This window comes from Rattus rattus, chromosome 13, assembly GCF_011064425.1.
Source record: "Rattus rattus isolate New Zealand chromosome 13, Rrattus_CSIRO_v1, whole genome shotgun sequence".
In the NCBI taxonomy this organism is placed as follows: domain Eukaryota; kingdom Metazoa; phylum Chordata; class Mammalia; order Rodentia; family Muridae; genus Rattus; species Rattus rattus.
This window is the reverse complement of record NC_046166.1, coordinates 57757571-57779200: the sequence shown is the minus strand read 5'-3', so window position 1 is coordinate 57779200 and position 21630 is coordinate 57757571. Positions and strand designations below refer to the sequence as shown.

Here is a 21630-nt window from a genome sequence, read left to right as displayed (position 1 = left end):
GATTATGGGAAATCTTAGTTAAGAGGGGTGACAGGCACACTGGTTCCCCATACAAAGTGCGCACACAGTAGAACTTGACCACGAGGAGGTTCACAACTGACTTATAAATGAAAGAAAGAGGAAAACAACTGCCGCTTTCCTCAAGAAAACACTCAAATGCACATAAAGGTTTCTATTTTGACTCTCGAGTTTCTATTTAACAGAGGGCAACTCACAGGGCTTCGCAATAAGAATACACAAGGGAATACAATGGGTAGACAGATAGAGCTCTGTTCCACATTGGTAATGGCTAGATGACCTTCCCCTTCAGTCACGTTCTCTACCTTTCGGCAACAAGTTGAATAAAGCAGGCATATGAAATTCTAAACGGGGTAAATAACAATGCCTCAAATAATACTACATAAATTCTCAGGACTTGTTACTGGAAATACAGGGCATACATCAACTAGCAGCCCTCAGATTCAGGAAGCTCAGTAGAAATTCTCAATTAGAGACCTTATTTTAGGCTTCCTAAATTATTGGAATTGGATTTTCAGCATTATATGAGGACCATGTTTGTTGTTGATTGGCATCACAGTGCACGTTAAAGTTTTGGAAATATTGTTCCTAGGCTAGATATCCTAAAGACATCTGCTCAAAGACTCGCAAAGTTCATAACAATGTTATACAATTAATATCATAAATAACAAACTGAATAATAAATAAATAAATTTATAATATTTATCATAATTCCATAGTCTAATCCAGAACACCACAGAAGAATGTGCTCGGTACCTCTAACTTTTACCTCCAGTTAGAGTCCACCTTGAGGAACGGATGAATCGCAAAAATTAAGAGGAGAAATTTCTCAGTGTTGCTTCCTTTTAAAAATCAATTTGTAAGCAGCAGCATCTAGGGAGCCTCCTGTGTTTTCGTAGAGATTAGTAACCATGATCATATCAAGATGCTCCTGTCAATATGTCCCCCAGCTCAACGTCCCAGTTGCCTTGGCGCTTCTGCACAATGCAATTGAAAAAAAATGTAAACCCTTAATGGCTCATTGGCTCAATGCAGGAAGCATAAGGAGCTCAGATGCTGAAACAGAACAGTTCACGAAGTCCTGCGAAGATGATAGTAAGTTGTAAAGCCCCTTCGGATGATGCTCCTCGCATTCACAAACTTCATTTATCTATCAATGATTATTTAGTACATTAAGATGCCTCTATTCCTTAAAAAACAATCTTAAGAAGATGAAACATTGTAACAATTATATCTAATTTGCCTACTCATTTATTGAGAAGGAAGATGAGCCCCGTGTGCAGTGTGCTATCTCTTAGGAAGTACTTACACGCAAAAGTCAGAACTCTTCTCTCTCAGGCTAATAAAAAAGGAAAATTATTTTTAAAGTGTTTTTCCTGCAAGCGAATACAACATCCAAGTAAGATCCTGAAGGCACCCCCATATACGCGTTTGATGCCATTACACTAGTTAAATTTCAATTTACATTTTAATGCACATTGGTCCCCAAGTCAAATGCAATATTTAATGACAAATCATGTCTTGGCTTGCATAAATAATTTTAAATAAATTAAAGAGCCTCTAACTTGCTACATGGGAAGAAATTAAAAATATGTTGGAAACACTATTAGAGAACACATTAAGTGAGTTGTATAATAGGGGCTATAATGATATTCTAACATTTTGCTTTAAAAATATTTTCATATACAAATGAGCTTATCATATGAAAAGGACAAATTACTTTAAATCTTTAGAGACAGGCACAGGATTATTATCAGAAAAGGATCTCAGACTTGTAGGAAGGTCAAATGAGTAAAAGAAAAGTGACATGATGAAAAATTCCTTTTCCATTATTAATATTCCCTATCATCTGATTTTATCATGCTTAGAGGAGCAGCACAATAAGGGCTAACCTAGAACACTCATTCAATTAGCACCACTGAAGCCCAGTCCAGGAAACAGTGCTGCGGAGGACCAGTTCTGCCACAGGGCATCTGATCATGGCTGGAGAGTATTCTCTGGTCTTGTTAGTTTAAATAATTAGTACTCGGGAATGTAAGCAATGCTCAGAACAGCTCCACGAAATAGGTACAGATTCACATTTGGAGGCATTAAGACTGAGAAAAATGAGCGATGCTGTCTACCTGTACAACACGAAGATGAAGCAGAACAGAAAGGGAAAGAGAGCAGTAGTGGGGAGTCTAGGGTCTTCTCTCCCGTCCCAGGACACATGCAGGATGGCAGAGTGCATCCACGAAGGGGAAAGCCAAAGCTGACAAGTGTAACCACTAGGCCAAAGTGTGATGTGTGCAGTCAAGGTGATGGGAAATGAGAACCGGTGGGTTTGCACCCATCTTTGATGGACTTTGTAAACAAAACCATGACGGGCTAACAGGCACGTGGCAATCGGGAATCAAGTGAGTAAGAAGGGAAGGAGGGCACAACACAGATGGAAACAGGCCAGGGAAACTGTATTGATGATAGTTCAAAGAAAAAGCGACATCAACCTTGGGGAGGGAAGGCTGATGAAGGAAAAAGAAAATGAAGCTCAGAAGACAGAAATCAAGTGAGCCAGTGTCAAACTGTCTCCAGCTGTTTCCTCCTCTTTGCTTGAATTGAGCGCTACAGATATATACCTTGCCATGACTAGGATTCTGGATGGTACTAAGTAAGTCCACATGGGGCACACAGAACTGAACATCTTATGGGACACATGAATGCAAACATACTCCTTCTCTTGGTTGACCTGCTACAATAAGTCATCAGATACTGGCTGGCTAATTTTAATTAACTAAATAACTATTAGAAAAAATATTTCCCAAGGCTCTCACACTGAGTACGGCTTATGAGGTGACCTCTTTTTCCTGGTCTAGGAGGACCCACATGGCATCCAGGAGAGGTCTCCCACATCGCCAGTATTATGAAGGTGAAATGCATATTTTAAGAGGGAGATTTCATTTCTGAGGAAACATAAATGTCTTTGCAAATAGCAATTCACTCCTATTCCTAATCCCTAAGCCATCAACATCTGCTATGGAGAATTCCTTCAGTCCTCGAATAAATCCCTCTTGTCCCATATTCTTTATGACACTCTCAAAAGGCAGGATTTGAATAAAACAACAATAACCGTCTCTCCTGCCCCTCCCATCTTCCTTCTATAGGGTTTTTTTTTCTTATAACAATTCTAGGCATAAAAAGGAGTTAGAGGATCTACAGAGGTGGGGTAATGGCAATGGGTAGGACGGGGGGGGGAGAAGTTTATATATCATATTCAGATTATAAAGACATAGATGCTGAAATAGGATAGAGAAATCTTGGGCTCCTTAGAGAAGCAATTTTTCTTTCCTTTTATTCTCACCATTTTTCAACTGTGTGCTTTTTTTCCCTTGTTTAAAGTTATAATTGGGTCAAACAAAAACAGTTTTGAAAACCATTTCCACGTTTTAAGGTGAGTAGAGAAGAGACTTAACAACAGGCTATAAAAAACCCTTTAATGTTTTTAATGCCTTATTTTTGCAGATTGGCGAGAAAGCAGAATAAACAGCCATTGCTCAGCTCTCCCCATATATGCACCCTGAGCATCATCCTTGATGGGGAGCAGCAGAGTGCATTTGTGTGGGCTTCCTATTCTCTGGAAGATATTTTCCTGGCAGTGTGAAGGCATCTGAGTTCTAAAAATTCGGGCAGAATCTCTTAGGCAAACTGAGTTGGTTGCTGATTATATCCTCTGGATCAAGCATTTTGAAGGAGCGTTTTAAGAAGTAAATTCATTGGAGGTGCAAAGGTCTATCTTGCCTCACTTTTATCTACATTCTGCAGAAGACCAGGACATCTCCACTGACCTCTTCAACTGTATTTAACTCATGTCCGTACTCCTAAGATCCAAGGTCACCCGCAAAGGTCATCCCCAGAGGTACTTACAGGCTATGCGCACGGAAGCTTTCCTACTCTTAGAAGTTCCAAGGTGGCTCCACGCAACACACTGGCACCAGTAGTCCTCGGGCCCATGGAAGTCCTCCACCTGCTGCCTGGTGACATTGATAAACACCTCCCGGACCTTCAAGCCTGATGGGCAGACAGAGAACATTAGGTGAGGCCACTGTATTTCTCTATCAGAGAGGTAAGGCTAGCCAAACCTTTTCTTTTTAATTAAACAATTCTGTTTTTAATCAAGGCAAGGTTTTAATTACCGTGACAGTAATATATTACTGCTAATTAAATTACAGCTGAGTAGGCTGTAAAGTGCACACACAAAGTATTATCAACTGATGCAGTGCCATAGAATAGAATAGCATTCCTATTATACTGACCTGGCGCTCTCAGGGCTCTCAGGCTGAGTATAAAATGCACTGTGAGGAATATGTACCTAAGGTAATGTCTAGAACCTAATCATCTCCACATAGTAAGCTCTGGGACAGAGTTTCAAGTTGTTCTTAGAGTGGCTACGGGGTTTTGTAGCCAAGGAAACGTTACTGTAATAGTATGGCTTGAAAGAAAGTGTGTGTGTGTGTGTGTGTGTGTGTGTGTGAGAGAGAGAGAGAGAGAGAGAGAGAGAGAGAGAGAGAGAGAGAGAGAGAATAAACAGACCAGGAATTCAAGAAATGGCCCAAACAGTGGCATCAAAGGTTGAGGACAAAGCCTCAATGGACAGGAGAAACAAGAAGCAGACACATTGACCCATAATCTAACAACCCAGTCAGAGGAACAAGGAAAACTCTCAGAGTAGTGGCGTGAGTGGTTTGGGCAAGGGTTGTAGGAACAGCAGAAAAGAAACCTCTAAGCTTGGATAAAGCTGAAGATTTTGAAGCTTTCAGTGAGATCTTTATGTATTTGCATTTTCCTTCTAATCATTTGGAATGTGCTTGGTAACTGTAACTGCAGATCCCAGACTCCTTCCTTCTTCTGACCAAGGACACTGGGGTCCTTCGAGAAGGTTGGCTAATCTTCATGGAGTGTCAGGGATGAAGGAGGATATTCCTCCTAGAGTTGCTTAATGACAATAAGGTCCCAGTCTCTATAGCTCTTATGCCTCTCTGTCCCACAGACACTGGCCGACACTGGCCTTCTCCATAGGAATGCGTAGTCAAAGCCTGAGTACGGAAGCCCAGCACCACAGTGAACCTAGAGTTCTTTACTCACTGCATGTGCACATCGCCCAAAGATGGAATATGGTCTTCTATCCCCATAATGTAGACAAAAAACACCCGTGACTTAGAGACGAGAGTCACCCGGTTACATCCATGGTTTACGGATGGAACATCTGGTGGCTGTCCCCTGCTTCTGCCTTATAAACTAATACTGACGCTTTTCACAACGAAATGCCTATACCTGTGCTTACTTTGTTCTTGATTATGGAAATAAGACTAATATGAAAATAAGTGACGAAAAATTAAATGCCTGATTTGGATCTTTTTCACCCTCAAATTCAAAAAGAATTTGGACGAATTTGCCTCATCTTACTGTACCCTGTTTTCTCATGATTGCTTTGTTGCCTTTTGAAGTCTGCTCTCTTCTGAAGGAAATCACAGTGGGGGATGTTTCTGGGGGAAGAGGGGAGGTGATGAGGAGCTGGGCGGGAGTATTATAAACCGGTCAGGATGTATGGTATGAGAGAAGAATGTACTTACAGATTGTATTTGAGAAGAAACAAACAAACAAACAAAGACACCAACAAACAAAGCAAAACAAAAACTAAAAGTAATTAGCAGCAAAGAAGGAGTTGGAGATGGGGTCATTCCAATTCAAGTGAGACAAAGATTCTGCACAGAAGTAGAATAGAAGTCGGCCTCTGCTGGTGGCTAAATGGTATCTAAGAACAGAAGTGAACTAATCCCATGGAGAACATCCAGGCCACCCAATCACTAACGCATTATTCATAATATGTGACAAGAGGCCGTTATGGGCACAAAAAAAAATATCATGCACAATATGAGGTAAGCTTCCTAAGTTTGGAGGAGGTCCCACACAACACTCCTCTAGGTGTCTGTTAACAGTCCACATTTCTTCTGGTGGAAAGCTGCAATACGTTGAATTCTTCTTTTTTAAAGATTTGCATCCTTGCAATCTGTGGATTTCTCCAGAGCAAAGAAGCATGGAGTTTTAGAGGTGATGGCATTGCTGCGTTTCTACCATCATTGCACACAACTAAAGGGCTCAAGTGACATTTGCCTGGTACTGAACAAGCTCCAGGTCCCATCCTGGCAATGATAAACGGTAAGCACAATGATAAACGGTTAAGCATAGCAGGGCCAGGGCACTAGAAATGGAGGAGTCTGTTAGCAAAGGGGAAAACAAAAGAGAAAAGTACAGGGAAAATGAAGTCCCTTAAAAACAAAAACAAACCCTGTTTCTTGAGAAAGTGTCTAGGAGTGGGGCCCACATACTGTTAAGGGAAGTTGAAGAGTTAAGGACCAGGAGTGAGCTGGTGCAGGGGAGAGCCTGCTGACATCTGACATCTTAACTCTTCAACTTAGAACAAATGGATAATCTGTTTTGAAGAGTTAAGGAGAGAAGAAAGGATCAAACCAGTACCATAGGTGAGAAGGGCAGCCTGGGACTGGACACTTACTGTGTCAGAAAGCACCGGACCTTTGTAAAGCAGGCCCGCAACTCTATGCCCTGCTGGTGGGAGTGTAAATTAGTCAGGCTGCTATGAAAATCAGTATGTGGGTTTTCGGGAAAACATCACTAATATATGATCCAGCTATACCACTCTTGGGCATACACCCGGGGGAATTAAACTCAGCACGCAATGGAGACAGCTGTACATCCCTACTCGCTGTGGCACTGTTCACAGGAGCTGTCCTGAAATTAGCCCGTGGAACCACCACCAGATGAGTGGATGAAGACCATGTGCTATGTATTCACAGTGGATTGTTACCCAGCCATTAAGGAAAAAAAAAATATGTTACTTATTTACGAGATAAGGGATGGAACTGCAGATCCTCATATTAAATGAGCTGCCGAAGAAAACAAAAACAAATTGCAAAGTAGAAGGGGACTCCGTGGTGTCAGGAGACTAAATAGAGGATGGGGGCTGACAGTGCGCGGGGGGTGGGTGTGGACAAATTGCACCAACAATGACATGGAACCCCATTATTTTGTGCATATATATATATATATATATATAATTTGAAAAAGACCTATTATTTGCTTTAGGTATATGAGTATGCTGTCACTGACACCATAGAAGAGGATATTAGATCCTATTACAGATGGTTATGACTCAACATGTTCTTGCTAGGACTTGAACTCAGGACCTTTGGAAGAGTAGCCAGTGCTCTGAACTGCTGAGCCATCTCTTCAGCTCCGATATCTAACATTATTAGATACGATAAACTTGAAAGGTAAAAACGTAGTTGAGCCACTCTTCCGTTCTCATTCTATCCAACTTGTGAATCGATCTAATCCACCTCAGAATATCTCAGAGGGGCCACATATCCAAGTCAGAAAACAGGGAGTACACACATCTGAACAACCAATTTGCATAACCCCCTTACCCCAAGGACACACAGAATTCATTTTAGTCGAGTGTGGTTAGACTTGCAGATGTACAAATGACTGGCATGAAGGATGAAATTTACAAAGCTAGCAAAAAGCTGGCCCAGCCTGCCACATTCGGCCACACAGGGAGCAGAAAGTACCAGGGCAAACCGAAGGTAGGAGGGGAGAGAAACTGAACAAGAGATTTCCTGCTTTGTTCCCATGAAAGGGAATCAAAATGGAAGGATGGTAAAGCCCAGAATTGGCTAAATTGAATAATGTCACACACTGACTACCTATTTGGTCCTGGGGTTAGGACAGGGAATGGTTGCTTGGAGTATAGGAGCTGTATCAAGGATGTGCGCAGAGCCTGGACTAGTTTGTATGTGCTGTTGTGAACTTCAGAGTACTCCCCACAGGATCAACAGGCCCTAAACCTGCTTGACCAAATCTATACAGAGACATTTACAGGGTACTTTGGCAAGAGCAAAGAGAAAAGAAGTCCCTATCCCAAGGAGAGCAGAACTGACATTGCTCTATTTTTGGTTATTCTTTATGACATCCCATCCAGGATGGAGGGGGAAAGCCTTAACTCATGAATCCAACATGAGGATGGCTCAACTAGCATTCCATTTCAGATGTTCTTTAAGGGGTCACAAAGCACAGCCCATACAAACGAACTGCTTCCTGAGCATGGTATATTCTTCTCATCGGCATTATCAAGGTAGCAGATCACAAATGACATTGCCAAACACACACACACACACACACACACACACACACACACACACACACACACACACACACGTATTAATTACTTGATGACACCTCCTTCAAACATGAGGGCTCCAGTTGGTCTGACCGTCGTGTCTAAGAACACCTTAATGTCTTTATATCTGTTGTGTTTTACCCAGCATAACAAAACAATGCTGCTTTGATAAGGTGTCTTTCTCAAAAAGTAGGGCATTCTTTATCAAATCACCCGTTCTTTTGTGATTACACACACACACACACACACACACACACACACACACACATACACACACACACACACACACATACACACACACACACACACACACTTACCTCCGTATATACAGGTAGTAGGTAGGCACGTATGAGAATCTACATCCACATCTGGGAAACATCTAAGCAGAAGCTCTCTCTACTTAAGGTAACTTCTCCTATCATCTCCACTAAAGTTCGCCCATCTGTGTTGCAAGCAGACATAGCTAGGTACTTTTCTATCTCCAGAGACTGCAGCTAACTTGATTGTGGGAAATGTTACAGTGGTCGAAAGTTCCAGACTAACAACACATAGCATCTTGTTAAGAAGGAGGCATGGCACTCAATAAGTTGCATGACTCTAATAAGCATGGAGAAGCCCAACCCTTTCACTTGCCATGCAAATTATGCCCATCGGCCTTTGCTCTGGAGTAGGGTCTCACAGAATATAAAACTAGAACTATAGTACTGATATGCTAATAAGCTTTCTGGGCTCTGGGATGGTTTAGTTGTGGATAGACTAACATTGGCAGCAGATGAATAATCGCTCTGCATGTTCTAAACATAACAGAACAGCTCAGAACTTCATCATTTGTCAGCTTTATTTGTTTAAATGAGAAAAATGCTGACAGCAGTTACTGCTGTAATCCCCTTATTTATCAGATAGAAAACACGAGTTACTTTTAGCAGGTTTAATCCTGCAGGGAGAGGAAAAGTTAGAGCACTTCCCAACTAATTGAAGGTAGATGTTTCACAATTCAAGGCAGAGAACAAGTGTACAAGTGAAGGGGGGTGGGGAGGAGGGAGATGGCGAAAGAGAAGAGAATTAACATGATTTATATCTGGCAAATTTTCAATAAAAGGACTACACGGTCTTAGGGTAAGATCCTAACTTGGTGTGTAGAGCATAAAGGATCCCAGAGTAGTATTTAACATTCAGAGCCATGCCAACGACAGCCTGGTGCCTACTAACAGCTGTCCTCCTGCCTTTTATCTACAGCTCATTATCACACCAGCTCAAAGCTCAGCGCTAGCATTCTGCCTGGTTATGGTTGCAGCCAGTTCTTGGATGCACCTGGCGATGGGCACTCGGGGAGGGATGCGACACAGTTCCCACGTGCTCACCACCCCCAACTGCTTCCCTTCGCTCAGTTGGAGTTCTCTAGGGTAGGATGCTCAGTTTATTACACAGAATAAGCAAATCCCAGAAGAACGCTAGGATCCTTCTCTGTCTTTAAACAAGCTTTGCTTTTTTTCCAAACCATATGAAAGTGGCGATTGCCTAGAGAGCTTGGTTGGAGGGGCGTTGCTTTCTTATGGGAAACTTCGGACCTGTTTTCTTGTTCTGCTCCTTTTTCTAGCCACATTCCACATACTCTATGCTTTATTTTCCAGTTGGTGTTGAGAGGTTTCAGAGTTATATGGGCATTAACCACGTGAATCATTATTCAGCTTTCTGTAGAAAAAAGTCCCAAAGGGCCATAGCAATACGATTTCGATTTCATGAGTTACAATGCCTTGCTCAGCTCTTAGAGGGAAGGGAGGAACCCGAGTGCTCACTAGTGGCATTAATCTCTGGCCTCCATGAGCTTTTGCCACTGACCCTCAAAGCCATGAGAGGACTCAGCCCTTCGGATGGCTAGCTGTTGCCCTGAGGTGGCCTCACCGTCTCCTCCACAGGCTCAGGAGTTAGTAAATCGCCCATTCTCCCAGAAGAACTGCTTTCATAGCTTAAGTAAGCCAATGCTTTCTATTTATTTCTTGTGGTTCCCAGGCTAGACTCTAAAGTTGTGCATGAGTAATAGAAAACTTTCCCCGTGTTTTGAATAATCACTTACTAGCACCGTTCAGTTGTTGTACTGGTGCAATGCCCTTTACTTGTGCTATTATAATGTTTCAAAGCCTTTTAAAAATAGTTTTAAGCACCATAATATAAGAAACTAATCAAAGACATTATAGAGTTGGTGGCAGATATTGATCTGGAAAACAAATGTATGGAGGTCCTCATCTATTGTCTACTTTTGTGACAAGTGCCAAGAGCGTCGTCACGACAACCTATAAGGATTACTGTCATCACTGTGCTGAAAGGAGACCATATCTTAAGCTGCCCTACCCATTCAGTGACATCTTCTATGACAACGGAACTACAGAATATTATAAGACCACACAAAATGGACTTATCACCCCCCTTGGAGAAAAAAAATGTCTTCTTGATGGTCTGGGTCCCATTCTCCCTTTGTCTTGAAGGCGTCAAGGACACTCACTGTGAAGCTTAGTTTCTATGGCAGGACATCACTGCGCACATGGATCACCTGTGTTTCTGAAACTACGGTTCTCTGGAAAAGCTGTCATGAAAACCTAATCACCTCACATTGTGGGTGAACTTAGCTGTCTCCAGACCAGCATGCTACTGAAAGTAGTAAATTAAATATAGATAATTAAAAGGAGGGGCCGTGTTTCATTTTACTGGCAGATGACTAATTAGGGCTAAATGTCTTTTGCCTCCTTATCCTAGCAACGAGATTAAAATATATTCTGACAAAAAAAAAAGAAGAAAGAGAAATCCTCATCCTTTGAATGTGTGTGTGCACTACGCGTAATGAACGTTCTTTGGTTTCCCCAGGATAATAAGCACTTCATGCATTCTGCAGAAGTACTACAAGTTCAGACTTAAGTACAGAAGTGAAGAATACACCCAGGCGCTCCAGTTTCTTCCACACTGGAGATTAGAATTAATCAGCTCAGAGGTGTGTGGCAGAGGCAAGCAAATTAACTTGAGAGTGTGGTCTGATAAGAGCAAGAAGAAGAAACTTCAGAGACAGAAATGGATGCGGTGAGGTCACTTAGAGGATACCATTTCATACACGACTTACTTTTAAGCCACATTTCACTGGGGCAAACAGGATCATGGTTGCCAATGCTATGCCCTAGTCAATGATTTTCTCTTCGCACGGCCATGGAAGCCACTTCTTTGCAGCCTAAGTTCATGATGTATGTTATTTGACATGTGTTATTTGACATGTTAAATGGATATGACATAAATGAATCATATCCAAGTAATAAAATATTATTCGATAAAGTAAAATAATTCATGGATGTATCTTTTATCTTTTCGGAGTCATCAAAATGTGATGGTAAATTTTTGAATCATCAGACACTTGCTAAGTTTTAAAATAAAAAGCTTTAGAATATCAAACTTACATCATTCGAAGGATAACCTTGACAGAGTATTTGCTGTGTATCAAGGGCTGGGCTAAATAAAGCATATGTATTAAGTTCTATAGCCATCAAGGCAATGGTGGTAGATACATTTATTACTCCATTTTATACCAGGAGAAACCTGAAAGGAAGCAATGAGGTACACCATCTAGTGGAAATGTTTGTTAATGGAGAGCTACACCCCAAACACATGTAAGGATCTTCGAACATCCATACCCATCTTTTTGACCATGAGCAAATTGTCACTGTCGTTGTTTCGCTTCGTCTGAGATCTTTTATAATTCAAACTTCAAATTAAAAGTCATACAATTTCGTGTTACATTAACAGAACAGGTTGAAAAATTAACCAAAAATAATTGCTCAAGAATTTAGGATTCGTGGGAAGGCAGAGACAGGAGGATTACAAGGTCCATGCCATCATGGACTACAGAGTGAGCTCCAGGCCAGCCTGGGCTACCTAGTGAGACCCTGACCTAAGAAGTGTTTGGTCAGTGCCAGGAAGTAAGGACCTGCTTCTAGCACTGTTAAAGTTAGACTGAAGGAAAATGGTGCCCAAACTTTTTGTTCTTGTTGTGTTGTTGTAGGATAGCTTAAACAAGACACTAGAGACACGTCTTCTAAGAGTCTGCTACATGTTATGAAGGGAATTCGTAATGATTGTCTACGAAACCTTTTAAGATCATGTCAGTGTTCTCTCAGAACAGGCGATGAACAAGATGGAGTACAGAGCTGTGAGGAAGGGCGTTTCTATAAATGTGAGCTCCAAATGCGTACGGACATTGGCAGAAGACTGCGGGGATTGATCACTTCTGTGCCCTGTGGGCTAAAATGTATGTTTCCCTAAGGTGCTTTGGTGATCTGTGAATCATCGAAGACGCTTACACATTGATGGGTTTCCTGGAAGATACTATATTCAAATCCTCATCACCACTGCAGTGAAGTTCTGAGACACAAACTCAAAGATTTAAGACACTTTTATTTCTACTCTTCTGCCTTTTCTCAATACAATCCATTAACGTTTTATCCCAAGAGAAAGGCCCCAGCTGTGCAAAAAGGAATAACGTAGAGTGGAAGGCGTGAAATGATATTCTTTAAAGAGGAAAAAAAAAAAACACTTGCCAAGTTTAGACTTTTTCCAGATATACTGGAATACACAGCATTTCACCAGTTCAAGTTGGATAAACAACAGATCATTATTTAAAACAAACAAACAAAAAAAGCAGAATCTAGGTTATTACTAAACTGAAATCGTTTAGCTTATTGATAACAGAAGTTTCCCACAGGAACACCACCTTGATTGTGTAGATGTGTGGTGCTTAATGTCTTTGGTGTGTGTGGTGTTGTAAGGCCTGTGTGCCCCGCTTTAATTACTGGATTATTAAATGTACCCCCCATTTCACAGGGGTGTGATTTCTGGGTTGGGATTACTCCACCATTCAAAGCTTCCAGATGTTAACGGAAACAAAATACAAGGAAGAAGAGCCCCATGTTTCCAACCGAAATGAGGCAGAACAAATGAGAGGATCCCTTGGCTCACGCAGAGAACCGAGAGTGTACATTACTAAGAGGTATAGTCACGTCTGTGAAAACACCGTAACTCATGTCAAATAAATTGTACTTTTTCGCAGGAAAGAACTCTAGCTCAGGGTTTTCCAAGCTAAATTGCACGAAAACACACAATCCTTTTTCTTCTTATTTGAACGGTTAGATGACGGGTCCAAATTACCAGAAAGACCAAAGGCAGTTTGCAGCTTTTAACTACTGAAAGGACTTATTGCTTCCGATTCAGAAACACGAAAAGATTCCATGCCTCCTTTCAGCACTATCAGGTCCTATGTGTCCCCATCATACCCTTGAAGAAATAAAGCCTATGTCCCAAATATATAGTGTATCAATTATAGTAGTTCGGAAAGGGAAAACTTGTCCAAAGACAGGCCAAGGGTGACTTCATACTGTGCTCTCAGAGAATATGGACAGTTCCCCCATACTTCTGGACAAATGGTGTCTCCTGTCCTTGAGTTCTCGGTGCCATTCAGTCTTGCTGGATTGGAAGGGATTATTTTACAGATCTCATCAAAAGCCATTTAGTCTTTAACAGTAGTCCAGCTGCATCATCCAGCTTCTTGTAGAGAACCTTGGGTAGATAATGCATCTTCTACTTTTCAATATCTCTGGCTATTTTTCCTGTGTATTTGCACTCATGTATTGATTTGGGATAAATATCTACACTCATCTCACTGCTATTTATACCATTATAGCATTAATATAGCACTGGGAAAACAATCACAGGGTATGGCAAAGGACAACGTCCACTAAGAACATGGGAAAAATATTTGAAGAGAAATAGTTATTTCCTATTGGTTCTACCAAGATGACTTACATAACAAGGTTGTGCTTATTATAATATTTCAAAGAAGTAAGATTTAAATTACTTTCTAAAGACATTTTAAAAACATATATATATATATTCTCTCCTGATTTTTTTCATTTATGAATTTTATTCTGTGGCAACTTTGAACTACATGACTTTTCTTGGCCTTACAAAAAGAACTGGAGGGCAGATTTTATTTAGAAGAAAATGTAATCAACAATGGTCTCCACAAGACAGAGAGTTGCCTAGCAATGCTACTAGAATTAAAAGGGGAAAATAATAACAAAACAAAATATTGTGAAATTACAGGAGGGTAAACTATTCAATTGGCTTGCACTCTTTACCAATTTGCGCTATATTAAATGGGGATTGGTTAACAGCGTTAGAGGAATAGCTGATTATTTGACAGCATTCCACCTTACATTTGGAGCCATTTATACAATGTAGGGTACGGACACCAAAAAAAAATATGGCAAACAGCCCCATTGGGCTGCTGGAATTTGAGGCCTCATTGGACATAATGACCTGTTATAACCCACTGCCATCGGCAGGGTACCATTTACTTGATGGGTACACCTCTGTCATATGCGTCCACATCTTAGCATCCTCCTATAAAATTCTCATTCTAAAAAAGGTGGGTATTGTCCCTGTTGCAACCATTTCCAACAAGTTCATCTAGTAAGGCCTCATACCTCCCATGTTTGGGAATACAGAATAGGAAAATCAAGTCTGTTTTTTCTTTTACCTTTGATTATAGTATATCTTTGTTTTTAGGAAACTTTACCCATAACCCTGGAAACTTTGCCGAACATAAGAAACTGCAGAGAATAAGACATGGAACTCCAAGAGATCATATACAGAGATTGTGTACTCTGTCAGGAAGAACAAAACTCAACAGAGTGTATATGGAGTCTCAGTCTTGGAGCATAAAACCTAAGCAGATTCATGATGGAGAATGATGATCCATGTATGGAATTCAAAGAGAACTTGTAAGATTTTTTGAGCTGAAGGAGAATATATGAAGATGTAGGGGCAATGGTTCATAGTGTTGAAGAATATACCTGAAATCAGCATAGTATTTACATCCGGAAGTAGCCATGTCACAAACTACCTATACCCCCTCTCCAACCCACACATTTAAATATAAAGCTGTTAGATGATCTCTCAGATGCCTTCCTTTTCCTCAGTAATATCCCCAGAGTCCACCAACCATGCTATGGTCTTGAGAAGTATACATTCAAAGCAAACAGTTTTTACCTCCTCTTATCAAATCCCAAAAGGATAGAAATGAGCAACACTTCTGGTAATCCTCTACCAGCCATTTGTAATTCCTTCATCCCAAGTGGACGGACTAAGTTAACCGCATAAGTCTCCCTTTTACCTCCCTCCTTCCATGCCCCCCTCCTCCTTCCTTCTCTCTCTCTCTCTCTCTCTCTCTCTCTCTCTCTCTCTCTCCCCCCCTCCCTCCTTCCCCCCTCTCTCCCCCCCCTCCTCCCCCCCTCTCTCTCGCTCTCTTGCTCTCTTGCTCTTTCTCTCCTCTCTCCAGGCATTGGCAGAATGAAAACCCTTTTAAGCAAACTTCTTCCCCTCTTACTTTGGAACTCTGCATATTCCACACACTTCTCAGTCACACAGGGCCTCCCTCTCTCTGACTGCTGCTGCTGATCTCTCAGGCTTTTTCTGTTCACATTAGACTTTCCATCTCTCGGCCTTCATTCTTTACAGATAATTCCCAGATGTACTTGTGTGCCCCTGATCTCTGTCAACTCTCTGAACCCTATCTTTTCACTGGAACACATAAGCACTTCAAATTGTGTGTGTCCCAACAATCACCTCTGGATTCTTCTCCCTGCTAATATAATTTGGATTAATTATACTGCCCTCCTGGTTAAAGGTTAATTGATATTAATCTATCTCCATCCATTTGTTTATCCAATCATCTTTGAAGTCCTGTGTTACTAATGTTTCTGAATTCATGGATACTAAAGTGCTTGTTATAATGGGTACCCAGTTTGTACTCAAGTCTCTGACTTTCCTTTCCTTATCTGAATTATCCAAGACTACAAATTTCCTCGTTTTTGCTTTGCCTTGCAATTCCATACTTTTACGTAGGATTTGCTCTGGAAAGCATACTCTAGTCACTGTACTTCCGGTCTCAATATCATCTTCAAAACCAACACATCTATCCAAATGCAGGCCTCCTCCAAATGCCTGTTGACACCTTTCCCATCACTGATTGTATTCTCTCAGTTGCCCTTCTCCAAGATCAGATGTTCTCAACCTCCTCAATGCTGTGACCCTCTAATATAATGCCTCATGTTGTGGTGGCCCCAACTAAAATTATTCTTTGCAATTTCAGAACTACAATTTTCCACTCTCATAGATTGCACTGTAAATATTTGATGTGCAGGATATCTGATATGTGACTCCCATGAAAGGGTTTGCCACTCGCAGCTTGAGGAACACCGTTGTAGAGCAACATTGGGTTTTAAATCAACTATACTTCCCATTGGGCACACACTAGGATTTGTCCATTGGCTAATGATACTGACACTTGCATAATCAAGATGTTCTACACATTCATGGAATGTATCATCAGGGATGCCTATTTGGATCAGTAATGTCCCTTACATAAAATTCCCACTGGGAAGTGGCATTTTCTATGAGTCCACAATACCACATACCTCTCTGAAAACATTCAAACTTCATTTACACGGTATGTGTTGGAAAATTTGCCTTGTTCTTTACATATGTTTATAGAACACCCATCTGAGCTATCACTTTCCTATCATTAAATCTTCTGCAAGGTCTAAAATGCACTGAAAACCAGTGTTATATTTAACACAGTTAGCTCATCTGAAACTTTCTAATTATACTGAGGCCTTCCAATTTATTAAAAATTCTAATATCTAGTTAACTGACCAAATCACCACCCATAAAAAAGAATAATCAAAGGTCAGCTCAAACTGAATCCTGTGAGAGGAGATAAAGTTCAGAAGCATATATGATTTCTGCTATACGGTGAAATATAAAACCTTATTAAAAACAAGTTTAATTGTTTATTCATCATTTATTTCTTTTTTAATATTGCAAATAGATTCTTCTCTCATATACTGCATCCCAACCTCACCTTCCTGTACCTCCACTCCTTCTAGCTCCTTCCCCCCACCTCCCTCTTTCCCTGACCCACTTCCCCTCTTCCATTTTACTTTAGAAAAAACAGTCTTCCAAGAGTCAACAACAAAACATGACAAAAACAGGATAAATTAAGACAATACAAAAGCCCTCCTATCAAGGCTGGGGAAGCAACTAAGTAGGAAGAAAAGAATGCCAAGAGCAGGCAAGAGAAATGTGTGATGGTGTGCTAGAGAGATGGTTCCATGGTTGAGATCACTTGTTGCTCTTACAGAGGCCCCTGGTTTGGTTCTCAGAACTCTCATGGTAGTTCACAACCATGCTTAACTCTAGTTTCAGAGGATGTAATGTCCTCTTCTGACCTAACAGGGCAACAGGCATGCATATGGTATAGATAAATACTTGAAAGCAAAATATTACAATAAAATAAGTAAATCTAAAATTTTAAAAATATTTGAATGTTTTCATCAGAAAATATACTGAGACTTAGTATGAGCTTTTCATGTATATTTAACATCTCTTTGAGCCTCTAATTACTTATCTAGTAGATGTCAATAATTTTATCTACCGCAGTCTATGATCGTAAGTTCCAAAATAATACTTGCCTAGTTAAGGCCTTCATGGCTTTAGCGCTCAGTAAGCCGTAGCTGAGTGTGACTGTATTCTCATCATTTATCAGAAAAATTAGCCACTCTAGTAAGGATGATCCTAAAATCTGCCCATATTGAAAACCCACTAGAATATGGTGCCCTAGTTCTGGTTGTATCACTATTAAACAATAACACAACATGAGAAAGGAACCCAGAAACCACCAGCTGTGCGAATAAAGACATGAGAGCAATATCCAGGAGGAAAACATAAAAGTGATTGAAATTATGCTGCTTAAAACGGTTTTGATGAAAGATTTAATATTTGCCTCAAAATTATTTAGAATTCCTAAAACAAAAAAACAGCAACTGTCTGGCTTCATTTCCGATGGGAATATTAACTTCATACAACGTGGAGTCTTTGAAGCTATACAGAGCATGAAAAACGCCTCTGAACTATTCTAGAATAAACAACAAAGGAAGGTGTCAGATCACTGACAGATGAGATCATTTGTCTTACATGTCTAAAACGAGGTGACATTACCTGCACCCACATAGGGGGAGGCAAGTCCTGAATGTTCCCTCCCCTTCCCGACTTAAGCGACAAGGTGGGACTCTGGGTAGACGACTCTGTTTCTTTGGTTGCTTCACCTCTTACCTGAGCTCTCATCCAGGCTTTCTTCTGACACGTGCTCGTTCTGATGGACCCACTCCCCGTTGCATTTGAAGAAGATCTGCATGGCGGGCCTGGCTTTGCACCTGAGTGCGATAGGGTTGCTCTTGATGATGTAGGCATCTTCAGGCTCCTCTATGAAATGGGGCAGAGTTCCAGGGGCAGACGGGATGGAGTCCGGAAGAACTTCGCCACTGTCGGCTCCTGGAAAATCGAAGAGGAGATCAGCACCCGGATTGTATAGCAAAGGCTTAGAAAGCAAATCACAGTGAAGATTCCCCACCAGCCCCGCCTCCACATATTCTGAGTTGAAACGCGCAATATGTACAGTCCCAAGGTCTGCCTAAGGGGTTATCTTCTGAAAGCCGGCCTAGCAAAGACGGAACCTCCAGCAGGGTGTGCCTTCACATTGCCTCAGAACTGAGAGCACGAATGGGAGAGCTCCCAAGTTCAATTAGAATTTGAGCATCTGGGGAAAGAACTGAGATTAAGTAACTCTGGGGTCAAATCTCTAATTTAGCCTGAGAAGTGGTTGCCTCGTATTCAGCGAGGATTTCAAGCTACCAACTTTGGAGAAAAGGTCGAGAATATATGTAGTTTTCCAGCATATGTGAATGAGTGTGGAGGTGGGACAGGATAAATAATCTACGTAATTTCCTGGTATGTGTGGATGGGGATGGAGGCTTCCCATCAAAGTCCAATACCTGCTTTCTTTACCTATGAAACTACTGAGTTGTATAGTACATTTTTGGTAACTTTTCAACTTCCTACTTCTTTTTTAAGAACTAGGAGGAATTTCATTCTCTGTCCCCACATATTTCTCCATCATGGGACTGACTATGTATTACACCACTAAGGCTGACAGATGAGACAAATCATCAAAAGAACTCCAAACCCAGTTACAATGTTTTTATTCAGAGATCAAGTGGAAATGGCTCCTCACCAACTTTAGAACTCCTGAAGTTCTAGGAAAGGGAAACGCCACAGTAGGGACTGCTTTTCTATCTCACTGATACATTTTGTATGGATTTCAGTCTCCGGCAAGCACCACAAGATGAAGCACTACCAAGCAGGAAATGTAGGAAGAAAAGACCTGTCTTTCAAAGGGCAGCCCAGCAGCAGAACAAAGAAGGCAACAGTTTCAATATCAAAGGCATTTCTTCCCTGGAACATGCTGGAGGCCAAAGGGGTTTTTAAAACTGACCCGAGGACTAGGAAGAATATCCTTTCTCCTGAGATCCAACCACTAGGGGAGCACCGAGTAATGGATGAGCCCTTTACAGTCTAGCCTGACTTTCCCATGTCATCGTGAACAGAGTTTCATATCATAATTCACAATTTAAGCCAAAACCAAAACCAGTAAGCATTGTGGGAGGTAAGCATAACTAATGACTTAAAAAAAAAACTTTCTGAATTCTCTCTCTCTCTCTCTCTCTCTCTCTCTCTCTCTCTCTCTCTCTCTCTCTCACACACACACACACACACACACACACACACACACACACACACACACACACTGAAAAGGTACAGAGAGGTCAGTACTTGAGGAAATTTTTTTATATATGGATGCAAACAGACTACTGTGAGCTATAAAAATAACTCCTCACCCCGGGAACATGTAAGCAAGGTTTGCAATTGAGATGGAGTAAGCATAATAATAGCCTGGTTCTCCAAAACAGGGCTGTTTGCTGTTAAATCTATCAACCCAAGGTGTATGAGGGCGGCCTCAAACAGAGAGTCCGCAGTACTCCAAGCTTCGAGATGCATTTGAAAAGGAGGGGCTAATTCTATGTAAGTGATTAGAGATTTAAAAAGCCACCGGGAAAACAAGGACTCTAAAAGGCATAAATATTTTACTTCATGAAATCACAATAAAATCACTGATTATATCTATCAGAGATACCACAGGTGGAGAGAGCCTTTCCAGAATAAAATGTGTGTGTGTGTGTGTGTGTGTGTGTGCGCGCGCGTGCGCGCGTGTGCGTATGCACGATTGAGTGATGTATTAAATTATATTTACAATGGTCTTCATAAAATAGATCATATATTAATTTACTTTATTACCGACTACTCATGCCAATTTCAATTTTCAATAAATACCAAGTCCCTGCAGGCTTTTGTAAATCCATACATTAGAGGAAATGACAAGGATATTAAAAGATTTTTATGGACATCAAATGCTCGAACTCCCACAAGGGGCTTGAGCTGTGTTCAAAGTAATTCATTGCTCATGAAAGGGTAATTGATAAGAATATATAGCTGTCCTCCACCTAGGATAGGAACGTGAATGAAGAGGCACAGAGACCCGTTCTTCCTGATGTGGTTTTCCCTGTTAGCAGTGTATGAATATTCAAAGGAACTACAAGGGGCATAGCTGACTGTTATAAACGCCAAGCAAACATTGAGAACACATTTGTAAAATGTCAAAAACAAAGGCAGGAGATTACACAATAAATCAAGTTTTTAAATATCCAACACACAAAATAGGGAGATCTAAAAAAAAATATTAGGTTTCTCTCCTTCCAGTTTAATAGATGCCCTTTAGATAAAGAGACCAGTTGAGCCCGCATCAGAGATAGGGATCGGGGGAGTACATGAAGAAGCCTGAGGGTAAATGTTCTGCCTATGCACAGATCTGCTTTAAGAATCAGTAGATCTTAATGTTTAGAGGAGAGAGAAAGGGAAGGTGGAATGTAATATTTAATCTTGGTTATTACTGAAGCAATGTTCAATTCATGCCCTACATAGAAAAAGAAAAGAAAGCGAGGATCCTTAAACACACAAAATAAAACAATTGATTTATAAGCATAACAGAAGGTGAGAGAAAGCAAGTATAGAATAGTATATTTTTATAGATTAGTATATTTTTATAGAATAGTATATTTTTAACATTTTCTGCATTCTTCAACAAATAAATGAAGCAAACAGCGGGGCAGTATGAGCTACTCCCCTCTTCCCCTTGCTCTGTAGAGAGGAGCTGCGAGCGCTGTTTGACCTGGCCTGAATGATTCCCACCCCTCTCCATTCCACTCCTTCAGTTGACGAGGGACAAGAAACTGCCCTGTTCATTTTTCTTCCAGCAGATGTCTTGGTGTCCCAGCTGTCTGTCTGCCTTCTCAGACCCAGAGACAAACAGGGCATCTTCCTCATTACCTCTCCTA

The 21630-nt window shown here is 41.0% G+C and overlaps 1 protein-coding gene across 2 annotated transcripts in view; it reads right to left on the bottom strand.

Annotated features, from left to right (window-relative positions):
• Unc5d (unc-5 netrin receptor D) overlaps nucleotides 1–21630 on the bottom strand; it is a 530429-nt gene that overhangs the window by 210421 nt on the left and 298378 nt on the right. For both annotated transcript variants that reach the window (XM_032919094.1, XM_032919093.1), the window contains exons 2-3: nucleotides 18455–18673; nucleotides 3919–4062 (exon numbers count right to left, since the gene is read on the bottom strand). In XM_032919094.1, the coding sequence (XP_032774985.1) occupies nucleotides 3919–4062; nucleotides 18455–18673 (363 nt within the window). The remainder of the gene's footprint in view (nucleotides 1–3918; nucleotides 4063–18454; nucleotides 18674–21630) is intronic.